Source organism: Amblyomma americanum, chromosome 1, assembly GCF_052857255.1.
Source record: "Amblyomma americanum isolate KBUSLIRL-KWMA chromosome 1, ASM5285725v1, whole genome shotgun sequence".
NCBI lineage: Eukaryota > Metazoa > Arthropoda > Arachnida > Ixodida > Ixodidae > Amblyomma > Amblyomma americanum.
In genome coordinates, this window is record NC_135497.1 from 334,257,956 (window position 1) to 334,273,490 (window position 15,535).

A 15,535-nucleotide genomic window follows, 5' to 3' on the forward strand; every position below is an offset into this window, starting at 1 on the left:
TGGCTCCGTTTTTATAAAGACGAAATGCAAAAAAGGCCCGTGCACTGTACGATGTTAGCGCACGTTATAGAACCCCAAGGGGATAAATTAATCTGGAGCCCTCCACTATGGCGTCCCTCATAGCATTCATGAATCGCTTGGCACGGTAAAGGGAAGTCGGCCTGTATACCTTTCTTTTTTTTTCATAAAAAAGGCATATAATAATCCTAATCTCTGGTATTCAGGCTGCAAATGAGCCTTTCCTCATTGAAAACAAGCCTGAATACTGAAAATTACCCAACAGTAACATATGCATTGTAGCAAATCATGCCTACCATCGCACTTCACCGACTTACAGCTCGCACACTGTGTCCCTATTGTATGTTCACTGGCAAGCCATGACGTTTCTATGGCGACAGAAGATTTATGGAGGACATATTGCTACTTGCCACCATATTTTTCAGTGCTTGGTCTTTTGTGGACTGCAGCAATTCTTAGCTGCTACCAGAATTAAGTCATCCTATGTTTACAAGTGCTTCACCATCACTACTGGTCTCTTGCTAGTGCTTGACTGAAACATGCAGCCATGATTTTTTTTTTCTCACGGGAGGGGAGGCTCAGGCCTTTCCTGCGTAATGCGTGCCTGGACATGAAACTGACATGCAGGGAAGCAAGGCCTTCCTATGTTTGCTCCCATATGCTGTCTTTTTTGATGACAGCGTGGAAGTCTTCTCCAAACCGGGTTGCTCTAGCCTGCCTGACTAAGGCACCAGCTGTGCTTAATAAAAAGACATTTGATTAGACATGCTTTCTGGTCATGTTCCCCATGCAAAAAACAAAAAAAAAAGCAGGCCGCAAAATAGAAAAAAAAGTCGGCAGAGACATTCAAGACTGCTTACGTGTGAGAGGAAGTAAGCCTGCCCGCTCACTTCATGAATGCAGTCGTCGCGTGCTGCGGCGTGATGTAACCTGATGCCACGCAGTTGGCAATTCTATGTCTGCATGGCTCTGCATATCCGCCGCTGTACCCCTTCTGATCTGCGCGCTAATTTCGTGAAGGCAGTCGCCGCCCTACCGCGACCCGTGCTCCGCCTTAAAGGTATGATGCGACAGCTAATGGGGTAATGCTCATATGTATATTCAGAATTAGTCTTTCTCTACTTTACAGTCATATATCCCTAGGAGTCCTCATACTGCTCCTGGCATAGTGGTGCAGCAGTGAAGCGGTGCGTCACTGCCCTGAGATGGCAGGTACTGCGACCGGTGCAATTTGTGCGATCCAGGTTGCCCTTTCCGAGCAACCTCGCGCGACCAATCATTAATTTAACTGCCACCTGCCGGGCTACACGTGGACGCCATCTTTTTATGGGTACTATCAAGTGTCAACCCCCCCCCCCCCCCCCACACACACAAACATACGCATGCACGCACACACACGCACACACGGATTTTTTCTTAATGGGACAAATGAGGTTTATGCCTTAAAAGACCTTTCACAAATGGTCCTAACTGAAGCAAGCATGCTCAGCAATGTGCTTTTGACAACAGCCTTGACTAGCGCTGTCAAATCTTAAAGGTTCTGGGAACCTTCTTTCAGCAACGCACACCTGCCCGAGCAGACCAGTGGGTTTCCATTAAAACAATGCTGACTGTATGAGTGCACTGTTGTAGAGCACACTTTATCCTCTTAACCCCAACAGAATTTCAACTAGTCAAAACTGACACAGCATGTTAAAAAAAAAAAAAAGCTCTTTCAGACACCAGTGTAAAAACTCTAATTCAGAAATCTGGATAATTCGAACAGCCGGCATCACCCCGGCCAATGCCCATGCAAGTCCATCGCGCTGGACGCTCGTCAATTCGGACGCTATGCGTCTCGCACCGATTGATTCAAATGGCTTCCCGAAGGGAGAGTACGTCTAGGTACGGCTGGCACGGCAAGCGATTGTCAAAGGAGGCCTATTCAAACCTGAATTGCATGCTGCAGAGTTGCTCACGCACATCTGACATGAATAAAAAAACAACTGACGCTAAGCGTGAATTAAAAAAAAATAGGGGGTGAATTAAAAAAAAAGCTCCGCCTGAAAGGCTGAGCTCCATGTAAGCGAAAATTCACGCACACGCGAAGGCGACTGTGGCAAGCGATGAGTGGCGCTGTCGCACGAAGCATCTTTGCCGAGTCGCTTGCCTCGTCTCTCGCACCTGCGCCAATAGAAAATTTTGCTCGTCAGCCGCAAGTCCCCCATGCGATTAGCCAATCACACCCCCACACAGCCGTTTCTGGTTTGTCACATAGCTTCTCCTCAGAGATCGCCTCAACAAGCGTGTCGTCTTAGTCATCACCGCCGCAGAGAAAATATTTGCTTTGCTGTAGCTGCGAGGCAGACCCGCAACATTTAACCCCGTCACATTGCTACCACGTCACACCGTGAACGATGCCGTCGAGGCCCTGTCCAGTTTGGCGTTATTCTGCTTCGACGCTCCCCGCGGCATGAACGCATTTAAATGTGAAAAACAGTCACTGCCTTGTTATGCTCATCTCAAAAGCAGACAACTATTTCGCAGTCTTTCACCAAATAAATTTACCGTGATGCAAGCGGTTTTTGTCAGCTTTTTAGGGGTCAGTCATTAATTCGAACGTTTTTCCCGGTCCCTTGAAGTTCGAATTAAACGAGTTGCATTGTACACCATGAACACTTGAAATTCTCTTACAATTTTCAGCAAATTAAGTAACACTGTTTCTTTAGCATTTCACTGCACTTGAACGCTATCTTCTCTAAGCTGTCTCACAGCCCATTACACATTAGCTGATTATAAATCTCTCGCCAATAATGTGAACTCAAACAGTCTATTTGGAAAGCGACTAATGTATTCACCTTACAATTTCATGGCTGACAGCCACGTCCAGCCAATTTTTGCAAGCCAGTAAAACTCTGAGGCAGCTCAAAAAAGCAAAGTTTATTATGCCGATTTTTATTACAAGCTATACAAGCTGCACTTGCAAGCCATACAAATGCCACAGTTGGTAGGCAAAATATTTGTACAACTAAATTATGTTTACATGCAAACAAACAAAAATATATGTACAATAAAAGACAAGTTACTGTGCTCTGTGCAGCAGATCCGTCAAAAACTGGCCTGAATGTGCGAAACATTGCATCTCCGTATAAGCAACTTCTCTCCAACACCTCAACATACAAAAACCAGCCTTCCTTATCATAATTAGTGCCTTCTTAAAAGATGACAAATTGAAGATCCATTCAATGGCTTAAAAGGCGAGTGCACAATGTGCCTGTTCAATTAATAAGTTTGGACAAATTCTTCCCTGGACAACAAGCTTATACATCATTGTTCTTTAGTTTTAGTCATGCATAAGTCTCTGGGCCTAATTTCATGAGCTTGATGTCTCTGGGAGAAGTGTCTCCTCACAATCAAGTAGATACGGCATAACAACAATGGTGTTAAATAAACATATACTCTACTGTTTAAGGTAAAAAAAAAATCTTAAAAAATCAAAAAGACTTGGAAGCTTTCTGCCCTATGCAAGGTAAAAGGTTGCAGGAGAGATTCCCAGTTACACGCGCTTCATATGACTATTCTGACAACAAATAACTGGCTTGAGAACATTGAAAAGCAGAACTTTGCTACACTATTGACGCATAACACTCTTGGCATTAAGTGACAAAAAATGTTTCATACCAGTTCTATTATGATAACTCATGGCACCTCATGCGGGAAGCAGTGTCTGAAGCTATGGCTGATCACTCACCACAGCTTTTATGGCATTCAAGGCGATAAGCACACTGAAGCCTGTTTTGATTACATATTAGGCGGCATTGCTCACGCAGCAGAGGCTCAGCGCTGCGTGAATTCGCTATGTTTAGAAATTGTGACCCTTTCATCATCTCTCGTGTAAATGCACAATGCTCCCTCACAGAGCCCTGGCCTCTTTATCACTAAGGTGCATGCAAATCAGAAGACACACAAAAGCAATGTGAAGGGAAGAAAAACCCTGCAATAATTGTGCGCACAAATTAAAATTAAGTAATATGCAGAACCAGGAAGCACTTCCACTTTGGCGCATAAATAAGTGCACTGCCTGGCTGCTTACATAAAGAAGACAAGAAGGAAACCTCAAAAAAGCCATAAAATGTCTGGCACCTACCAAATGAGGCTGTAAAACCTAAGATGCCCTACTAAAAACGGAGGGGTGTATAAAAACTTGACAAGTTATTGCACGAGAAGCATTTGTTCTCAACCCAATTACAGTGTTTCTGGGAGACGATAAAACCTAAATAAGACCTATCTGTACTCTGGACTTAAGGAGTGAAACGTTGCACCAATGCTGAAGTAGTGTTAGTCCTGCAAGTTGCGCACAGTGGCCTGCACCAGCCGAGCTAATCTATTTTGTCTTGATAAAAAAAAAAGGCTAAAATGAGACAAAGCATTATTCCCCAACTTCAAAAAACATGAAATTTCATCAGGGTATATAAGTATGCTGACTCCTTGCCAAGGCAACATTTCTTCTAAACATAACCCAACACTTTGCCACCTTCGCCGCAATTAAACACAGCCCTAGCACTTGTAAACTGCTTAGCTTTCTTTCTGACTGCCCAGTTTTCTAGGCCCCATCAGAGCTCTCACGCACTCAACTTACGAATTCTAGTAAGAGTAGCCGAGATAAAGAGTGAAAGGAAGGACAAAAAACACAGATGCAGGATTGTCCTCTAAAGCCCACTTTTAGTGTACTTCACTATGCAACACTGTAGTAATGTTTTCGAAAAAAATATAAATGAACGTGAGCAACACAAATCCTCAAAAAATCCTTGGCAAATTGAATCCTATAATGTTTTGTTGACTCACTGCCATCCTAAAGCTATCTGTGATATTAAAAGGCTATAAGTCCCCTGAGAATAAGTTACATCCACAGGAAGTTTGACCTTGTACAGGATAAAAGCAGAAATTCTTGCTAAAAATCAGTTGACCTCTTGCAAACACAGTGATGTTATGTAGTTTTTCTTTTTTGACAGAATGCAAACGGTAGGAAAACCAAAGCTACTCTTTCTCCTTGAAAGCCTTCCTCAAGAAAAAGAGAGCGAGCGGATAAAAATAAACATTAAAACAACACAGCTACACACAGAAGCATGGTAGAGGGCAGTTCGGAAAGGGAGGAGTGCTTTCAGTTTTACCACAGAACTCAACAGTGTGCAACCTGCAGGACAGTACAATTTGATAAACCCTAGGTTTCAAACTAAAAACACAGAGACCTTAAAACTGTTATGGGGGATGGGCATAATGCAAAGTAGGTGACAACAAACAAAAAAAAAGAAATTTTGGGGAGGGGCAGAGACAGGGTTAGCAAGATTTATCACAGGGCCCAGTCCAAGCCCACAAAGCCTGTGCAGGAGAGGTGGCTCCTTGACGGGGACTTCAATTGACCGGCAGGGCCCAGAGGACGGCCGTCTTGTCAGCGCTGGTGCTGACAAAGGAGAAGTCGCTTGGGTGCCAGCGAGCCTGGATGACCTTGTCTGCATGCTCTGCAACCACAACGCTGGGCAATGGCTGCGTGAGGTCACCTGCACACCCAAGCAATAAGCATCAGTTTGGAACAAGAGCATGAGCCTACTTCGGTGCCAAAACCTGGTGCTACTCAAAGCAATCTGGTAGCCTCTTATTGGAGCCTCCTGCACCTATGCTTACAAAACACTCAATTCTAACATGCCAAGTTATTTTTACGCAAGCTTTAGTGTAGCTTATTGTCTGCAAGACAAAGATTTGACATCACCACTTGGAACCTTTAATGTAACTACAATGGCAATGGCAAGCATAAATTTTGAGTTCCATCCCAAATCTTGCTTTGATTTCAGCATATTCCCTACTCAAAATTGTCTGAATTCTGTCACCTAACACTTCATGCTTGAGGCTACTTTATCAAATGCACACTTCATTATATGTGACAAAGTAATTGGATAAACATAAAAAGCACTGAATTTCTACCTTTGCTTAATGATCTGAGGCCACACACCAATGAGATTTTGTGAAGTTTTTAGCTGTTCATTCACAGCATGCACACAGCAGGAATTCTTGTAGCACACAATAAAATGGTACCACAGCACTCAACATGACCAGTAGTGAATTACTGCCTACATCTTTACGAATGAATAATCCTCTCAAAGGTATTCACAGCGACACAATATTAACATGATTTGACTGCAGTCATCTGCACAAGTGGTTGGAAGCAATCACTGCCAAACAAGGTTACGCTGAACCTGGGATGCAGACCCAAAACCAGCCAATTCAATTTTGTAGACTCATCCATGAATGGTTGGACATACCATTAAGCAGCATAATTTTCACATTTGTGTGTGAGCACTTAAAGTCCTTCTCGACAAAAGGTGAAAACTGAATGTCTCAAAAAAAGCGCGCGGGAAAAACAAGCTTTGGAACAATCACTAGCATCATTTGGGTATCCATCTCAATATTTCACTGCACAGCTAATATTAATTGTTGTCTCACAAAGCTGCCTGCAGATTATCAGTGCTAAAGTTTTGACCACCTGGAGTTCTTAACACGCACTGACATCGCACAGCACATAAGGTAGTTCATGACATTGCCACTAAAATGTAATTGCTTTTACTTTGGTCATAAAAGTCAAGCAAACAGGCACAGCTAGACTACTGTTTTCAGCACAGAATACTTTGGGCCTGCCTGGGTGATGTGTTCCTTGGTATTCCAGTTAACACAGTGTACAGGCCATAAAGTCATGTCAACACCAAATGATCTGATGATGCATGCATTGCTCTATTCATACACATACAGCAATGAAAGTACATGCGCAAAAAATAAGGCCTATGTTTTTTAATCAGCTGATGTTTCCCCTATTCACACTCATGCAATTTGCCAATGCACTCACGAAAATAAACAAAACGTGAAAGGCCTTTGTTGCAACTTGTTTCAGTTTTGTCTCCAAAAGTCTTCATTCAGTGTGTCATCAGTGTCATGAGGTGTAATAAAGAAAATCGTGTTTTGTAGGAGCTAGTTCTCTTCTCCATTTCCCTTCCGAGTGGCCTGGCTGTAGCCACACACAAGAAATGTAGCACTATGTGACGATGATAATAATCCAATTGAAGATCGTGACATTGCGGAATTTTTGAATTTATCATTCAGCTCTGTTTTCACTCACGAACCGGAAAACAATTTACCCGATTTTCCTTTCTTTAACTTTCCACCTATGCCGGACGTGAGCTTCGAACCTGATGGTATTGTCAAATTAATCGACTCTTTGAAATTAACCTCTTCAGCTGGTGTTGACGGAATTAATACTAAAGTGTTAAAAAATACAAAACATACCACTAGCACCATATTGTCTCATATCTTTCAGCAATCCCTTTCATCAGCCATCATACCCCATGACTGGAAAGTAGGCAAGGTCATCCCAGTCCCCAAAAAAGGGCCTTCATCTTCTCGCCATAATTATCGACCAATATCCATCACATGTATCACTTCCAAACTAATGGAACATATAATTTTCTCTCAAGTTATAAAATTTCTAGTGTCTGTCATATTTTTCCACCCTAACCAGCATGGCTTTTTAAAAGGTTTATCTTCTGAAACACAATTAGACCTCTTTATTAACGACCTTAGCTCTAGCATTGACCTTAACATTCCTGTTGACGCCCTCTTCCTCGATTTTGAAAAAGCTTTTGACAAAGTTCCTCATAAACGACTATTCCTAAAACTTTCTCGTCTCAATCTTAATGAGTATGTTTTTAATTGGATATGCAGCTTTCTCATTAATCGGCAGCAGTTTGTTTTTGTTAATAAATGTTCATCTTCTTATTCCTCTGTTATATCTGGGGTACCTCAGGGCACTGTCTTGGGCCCCCTCCTTTTTCTCATTTATATTAACGATTTGCCTGCTAACATATGTTCTAACATTCGCATATTCGCTGATGATTGCGTTATCTACCGGCCTATTACTAACAGCGATGACATTCTGCTTCTTCAGTCTGACTTTTGTTCCTCATAGTACATACAGTGGATGCCCAATAAACGAAACTCGGTTAAATAAAACTTATGGATAAACAAAATTAAGCAGGGTTATTTGGTTGGTTTCATATATCTGCCGCAGTAAAATTCTTCGGTTAATTGGAACACCACTAACGTGTTACCCTCGGCTAAACGGCACAAAAGGTAAAAATTTGGAATCCTCCCGAGCGTATTTGTGCTCGCATATGTCAGCGGCAGTCTCGCAACCATGAACAAATTCTTCGCAGCCAACGCTATAGCCGGGACAAGCCAATCCAGTAAGTCACTTGATCAATTGTTTTTTTTTTTTGTCGTTCTGCGTTAGGCCTACGTGCGATCGGTGTTGTCGGTGTGTCGACGTGATGGAGAGCGTTAAGAAACGGCCGCACAAAGCGCTCCCGCTTGAAAAGAAGTTCCAAATTCTGCAGGAACTTGAGCGAAGTTCCCTTTCAAAAACAGAAGTCGCGAAGAAGCGTTGACATCCCGAAGTCAACGCTTTCGCGGATCATGAAAAACAAACACGCCATTCAAGGAGCTCTCAAGTCTGGGACCTTCGCTTCCAACCGGATGCGTATGAGGACGACGTCGTATGAAGAACTTGAAAAGGTTCTTTTTCTGTGGTTTAAGCGTGCGTGGAGTGCAGTTTTAAAGGCGCGGGAGACAGCCCTGCAAATGGGGGTTGAGAATTTCTGCGTCAGCGACGGATGGCTTAGCAGATTTAAAAAGCGCCATGGCCTAGTCTTCAGAACGATCTCAAGTGAAAGTGATGCAGTGAACAGAGAAGTCTGCACTGACTGGCAACGCGGACGGCTGCAGGAGATTTTAAACAGCTATGAGCCACGAGACGTATTCAACATCGACAAGTTGGGCCTCTTCCACAAGGCACTTCCATCAAGACTCTCGCCTACAGAGGCGAAGCCTGTACAGCAAAGAGCGCATTACCGTGCTGCGCTAACATGGCAGGCGATGAAAAGTTAAAGCTGCTGGTGGTAGGAAAATCGAGACACCCACGTTGCTTCAAGGGCATTCGAAATCTTCCTGTGGCGTACACTGCGAATGGGAGAGCGTGGATGACAACAGCAATTTTCAAAAATTGGCTGCGGGAGGAGAACGCAAGGTTTACGAGACAGGGCAGGAACGTTGTCTTCATCGTAGATAATTGCCCTGCCCATGGCCAGGTGGAAGGGCTGAAGTCCATCAGCCTTGAATTCCTCCCTGCCAATGCAACTGCTGTCATCCAACCAATGGACCAAGGAGTCATCCAGAATGTCAAGGTCCACTACCGCCGCCAACTGCTTCACCGCATGCTGCTTTGTGCTGACAGGGAAAAGGATTATGTCATTGACTTGCTGTCTGCTATCCACATATTGGCCCGTGCCTGGGAACAAGTTCAGGCAATAACAGTGCAGAGGTGCTTCCACCATGCAGGCTTCGAAGCACACTATCCAATAGCCCATGAAGAGGCAGGTACTGCTGATGAAGAAGCAGACACTATATTTAATCAAATAGTGCCCTCTGCCCCTTTCTCACGACAGGACTATGAGGACATAGGTGCAAATTTATGCACCTGTCGCGAGGAAAGCCTCGAAGAAATTATTGCAGAAGTGCAAGCCGAGGACCACTCTTCCTCCAGTGATGAGTGCGGGGACTCTGTGCCCAGTGCGGTGCCAGACAGCGCAGCTAGGGATGCAGTTGCACTTTTGCAACAGTACTTTGAACGTGAAGGGAGCACAGAATTTTTGCAAAGCCTTTCAAATATGCACAGTTACTTTGTTAAAAAGCAACTGAAGAATGTAAAACAGACCACAATTGATTCCTTTTTTTCTTCACGCCCACATCAGTAAGGGCTGGCGCAATGTAAATAAATATTTCTTCATGAAATATGTGTGCTTTGCTTCAATGAAACTTCTGATAAATGGAACACTTTTTGAATCCCCTTCAAGTTTCGTTTAAGAGGAGTCCACTGTATAGCATTAAATCGATCATTGTTGCTTAATTGGTGGCTTCATCAAATTCTTCAATCAAACTTCAGCATCATTCCTAAAAGCTCTTCTAAACTCTCTTCCCTCCCAAGAACAAGTTTGCACAAAAGTTTTGGAGTGCGTGTACCAAAACGATGCCTGGTATGAACGGTGGCACTTACCTTGCAGATCTGTGAGGACACACTTGCGGTCATATGAGGCCGTCAGCAGGTAGTAAGCTCGTGGTGAGAAGCGTACTGACCGCAGGTCTGATGAGTGGGGTCGGAACGTCTGAATGCTGCGGCCACCTCGGATGTCATACAGCATGCAGGTGGCATCTTCATGTCCAGAGACAAGCATGCGTCCAGATGGATCCACAGCCACAGCAGCTACGGGGCTCCCTGTTGGGTTTGGATGCCTTGGTTAGCACTGGCCAAATCACCAGTTCCATCAGCATTGAAATTGCAGTACGTTACATTTATTCTTGCTAAACTGAAACACCTTACTACCTTTAAGATTACCCCTAGAGATTATAAGGAGGTATAATATTGCACATTGCAGACTTAGTGGTAATATGCACGGCAAATAACTGGATAATGTATAATTCAGTAACAAATTTGGCAAGTGATTATTCTGCAGGATATGGATATTTTTTGACGCTGTTTCCACTCAGAATTTCCACACAGAGTTGCTACAAATGTGGAAAGAAGGTGGCGTGGGCCATTCAGAAAGAAGAGAAGGCTGTGAAAGAGTCGTGAGGAGTACAGAGAAGGGAGAAACAGGCTAATGGGCACACACCTGAGCAGCACAAAACATAAAGCAAAGAAGCAAGAAGCTACGTACGGCACGGCGACCGCTGCAGAATATTGCAGATTTTTCGTTCTCAGTTGCGAAGTTCCAAATTTTTTCATGACAGATAATTAGGGCCCTAGCCATGCTACAACGCACATAAGTGCCGTCAAAGGGTATTGCAAAGCACACTCAAATTTCCCTTTCATTTTAATTGCCGAGCGTTCCAACTACTCAATTCTACACAAATGACATGACTCACTAAAACAGCACTTAAAAGCAGCAAGTGACTTGGTCAGGCAAGCTGTTTCATCCCTTCCTTATTCACCACCTAGGGCACTTTTAAATGTGCAGAATGACAGTGAGAATTCTAACATGCCACACACAGTTGACATGTGCTACCAGCAGAGGATGGTTCAGTGAGATAAAGTCCCATCTGAAATTTTTTCTGCTGCAAACTGTTGCAAAGCTGAAACTGGAACAAAACAGCCATGAGTCAGAAAGTGTACAAACCAAAAATAGGAAACTACTGAATGCCACTTGTAGTGTCGGTCATCTTGTGTTGCCTGGAACAAATAAACATTGCTGCTACTCTCTTTACTGGAAAGTGAACATTTCGGCAGAGATCTGCCTGGTTGTGAGGCGCATCTCTTGCTCCCACCCAGTCAACCCTGAAGAAGGTGCTGAGTTGGCGCTGAAACATCAGTTCTCTCATGAGCCTTAAGTCGGAGTGTCTTTTTTTCACACCCACTCTCTTCACAAAGTTGTCTCATTTCTAATCAAAATGTGATAAAATAAACCAGTATCGAAACCTAGGAGAAAATGGAAACAACTTCCTGGATGCAATGGAAATGACTAATGAAAAAAAAAGGATTGTTTCAACTGTTAACCTGCCGTTCAGTGAAACAGGAATGGCACCACAGAATTACTAAAGATGAAGAGATCAGCTCTGCAGACCCAGATGACAAAACGACTCATTTTAGATATCCACACCTGCATCACGGCCACACAGGCAATAAAAAAAACTCTTGTTTTCTTGGCCAGACTTGGCGCTCTATCGACCCCCTAATGGGGACAAGCAAGAACCTTGAAGGGAGGGTCAGAAAAGTTCAATTTGGCCTGAAATAACCCCTTCAGGTGTGAAATACAGTAAAACCTCGTTAATTCAGACTTCAGAGGAGTGGAAGAAACGTCGAATATCTGAATGTCGAATTATCGAATGGCCCTGACAACTGTCAAAAACAGTTCGCATGAAAACGAAATTTATTTGTTGAGAACCTGGGCAACAGCAATTTCTCGCAATTCCGTCAAATGTTTTAATCCGTGTATGCTATCAGGAGTGCATGCTATCCGAGGCTACTTTCAGTGTCCGAAACGGTAGCGCTGGAGCTTTTTGTATGTGGCGTTGCATGTGAGGAAGCTTCACCGCAGAAATAGCGAATAGTATGTGACGAGCGTGGAGTTTCGGCGCGCTGTAAGGACGGCAGTGAGGGAAGTACGCATTGGAGCTGGAGCAGCAAGACGCATTCGAAAAACAAACAAAAAATGTGGGAGGGCACTTAAGCTTCCCCTTTAAGAGTAAACGTGATAGTATTATCCGGCTGCCACTGCTTATCGTCAACCTTGTTGCCGATTTCTTTAATGCTCTCGAGGTCAGCAACAAGGCGATCGTCCTACAAAACAGTGTGTGGCTTGGCTGGCTCTCTGATAGCCGCAGCAGATAGCTGCCGTCGCCATGAGCTAGCGGCGAAGTTTCGAAAACGAAACTACGCGGCTGGACTCTCTCTCGGGCTATCAACGGGAACCTGCTGACCGTCAACATCCCTGCCTTTGTGCACATATCAGCCGAGGGCCATGAGAGAACATGTAATATGCAGTTCAGGCCTGTGGACGAATATCTGGACAATCGCCTGTCGAAAACGTAATCTCTCGCCATGGCACCCTTGGGGGCCCGTCTGAATTAACCGATGTGAGCCCTGCGGCGTCTGAATAAACGAGCTTCTGACTCCATAGACTTGCAAGGGCGTCTGGCGGGACTCCATCGGCAGTCCCAGAATTGCCAGAATTAGAAGAAAAAATTCCAACTTCCCCTAATGATTATTTATGCAATTTCTGTCGGGTCCTCACATACCTACATCGTGACTAAGCACTATTTTCAAGGTGTCAATTACACTTATTTTCACTCATTCCTGCGATAATAAATCATTATGTGAACAAATCAATGCACTTTTGGCGCTTCAAAGTATTTATAATTGCAAAACAAGCAAACGAAAAGTCACAATCCCCGGAGCTATCCATTTAAAAAAAGAAAGACTCCTACATAGATTTCCCATAACTGAACTGTACCTTTCTACACACAATTTTTCATACTTTAGCGCATTTTATTTCATCCACAAAATTGTGTCTTGTATAGGTAAGATCTGATAGTGTTCTGGTCATGCCCACAGAGCGGATACAGTGCCTGAAGGGGATAAACAAATTTTGTTTTTACTCTCTCCGCAAAGTCGCATTTCTGATAAATGCGACACATATGGAACTGGCAGTTTTCTCCTCACTAAAAGAATGATTTCTCTCTGCTCCACTGTTTATTACATGTCCAATGTAAGATCCAACCAAGAATGCAGCTAAAATCAGAAAATATAGCAACTTCTCAGACAGAGAAGGAAGACTGCACTGGCTTCCTTGTTTTGCTGCTATGAATCACCACCTAGCCCACTCACTCACACTTGCAAGGATGCACCCCTCAAACCTGTATGAGCTATGACATATTTACCAAAGCTTCTAATATACAGTCGCCAACTGCTTTTTTGGACTCTCTGAGGACCTCAAAAACAACCGAAAAATCAAATTTAACAGAAAAAATCATTTAACTTATTGCCAGTATATTGGAGGTCAGTAGTTCTATGCACATCCTGAAACTCCTCACGACTAAATATGGCTTCGCGTCGTGTAAACACATGACGGGCGGCGACCGCTTTTATGAGTTTGGCGTACAATGGCTGTGCTACCTTCGGCATGTTGCAGATGAATGCACAGATTGGGACAAAGTCTAGACGTGAAAGTTAACCCGCCGCTGCTATAATTAACTGCGCTGCGCCCGCAGTATGCAGGCCTTGGAACGAGAAGGCGAAGATGGCGAAATGATAAGAACCGACGAAGAGCTGAAGCAAGCGCTCCATCGGCGTTGGCCTTCGTGAGAAGGCCTAGCCAAAATCGGCATCATAACCAGCGATATGCACTCTGCAGTGGCTTGTGTATAATGAGAGGTGTCTTGCCTGTCATCAAAACACTGGTTGATTATTTTGCAATACAAAAGTCAGGGTTGCGGTGTGTATTGCTGCAGGTACGCTGACCTCGCTTTGAAATGCATCCCCATTTTCTTCCATGCTCGCCGTCTCTGTAAAGCCATTCACCTCCCATGTGTTCCGCAGCTACCTCTCCACGTATTTGAGGCTTGGCATAGATGAGTTCCGTGATGAGAACTGTGACAACTGTTCAAGTTTGTGCGTCGGACAACGTCCAAGAACAGTATGAATTAAAAACCATGCAGGCCCAATGTGCCGACTCGCAGAGAATTTCAGCCCTGCAATTTAAGAAGCTCCCTTTAAGTTTGACTTTCGTTTTGTCTGATCAAGTTTTCGATCTTCCTTGCAGTTTGAATTAACGAGGTTCCACTGCACACATTATATGGCCACTTGAGTATTGTCAGCGAGTGCGAACAAGGTCCGAAAAATCGAGCAGTCAGTTTTGGTGCGTCCGAAATTTCAGGTACTCTTATACATTGGGTCTATATGCCATGTCACAGTGCTTGGAAAAAGTCTGTATAGTCAAGCATGTTCGAAAAATCAGGGATTTGAATTTTTGGTTGCGACTGTACAGCACGCTATGAGCAATAATGCAATGCCCTGTTGACAATGCCCGATTTCCTCATCTTGAAGTTTATAGTGAAAACTCAGATCAAGTGATGCTGTTGCCTTATATTTCTCCGATGCTTCATTTGTGTTGGACAATAGAAAAATTCCACTGTCCTTCCTTGTGCTGTCAGCGCGCTCCACATTTGTGGAATGATGATCAAGCAAGAGGAAACACTGAAGCTCACCAGGCCCACTGCCGCTTGCTGGAGGTGCAGTCACCAGGTTGACACAGCCTCTGGTCCGTAGGTCCCAAAAGCGAATGGTTCGGTCTTGAGAGCCACTTACAAACATGGCTCCTCCCCATGTGTACAAGGACAAAACATGGCCTGAACAGAAATGATAGAAAACAGTTGGGCACAAGACCAGTACTGTATAAATGAATGCTGCACATTATCTAGACAAAAAGAGCGCACAAAACAGAGAAAGGACAGGCAGGAGATGACACGCACATGAGCACTAACTTTCAATTGACATTAACCGAGTGGTCAGGTACCGTCCATACAGGTTTACAGGGTGCAACGTCCCAAAGCAACTCAAGCTGTGAGAGACGCCTTAAAGCAGGGCTCCGGAAAAATTTAACCGCCTGGGATTCTTTCACATGCACTGACATCTCACAGTACACGGACCTCTAGCATTTCGCCTCCATCAAAATGCGACTGCCGTGGCCGGGACTGAACCTGCATTTTTTGGGTCAGTAGCCGAGCACCATAACCACTGAGCCACCGCGGCAGCTTGTACAATCCATACATCTGACAAACTCTGAAGAATCCAAAATATAAAAAAAATGTATCCAGGTCCAAAATGCAGAAAGGTTTCTTCTAAGCATGCCGCACATACTAGGAAGTGAGATTTTGTTCTGTGATA

General features: G+C 44.0%; 1 protein-coding gene across 2 annotated transcripts in view; it reads right to left on the reverse strand.

The window, feature by feature from the left end:
- Positions 1–2,918: 2,918 nt before the first annotated feature.
- Positions 2,919–15,535, reverse strand: part of LOC144115515 (WD repeat-containing protein 47-like) — a 133,935-nt gene continuing 121,318 nt past the window's right edge. For both annotated transcript variants that reach the window (XM_077649924.1, XM_077649925.1), the window contains exons 9-11: positions 14,857–14,997; positions 10,151–10,369; positions 2,919–5,555 (exon numbers count right to left, since the gene is read on the reverse strand). In XM_077649924.1, the coding sequence (XP_077506050.1) occupies positions 5,410–5,555; positions 10,151–10,369; positions 14,857–14,997 (506 nt within the window). In that variant the 3' untranslated portion in view covers positions 2,919–5,409. The remainder of the gene's footprint in view (positions 5,556–10,150; positions 10,370–14,856; positions 14,998–15,535) is intronic.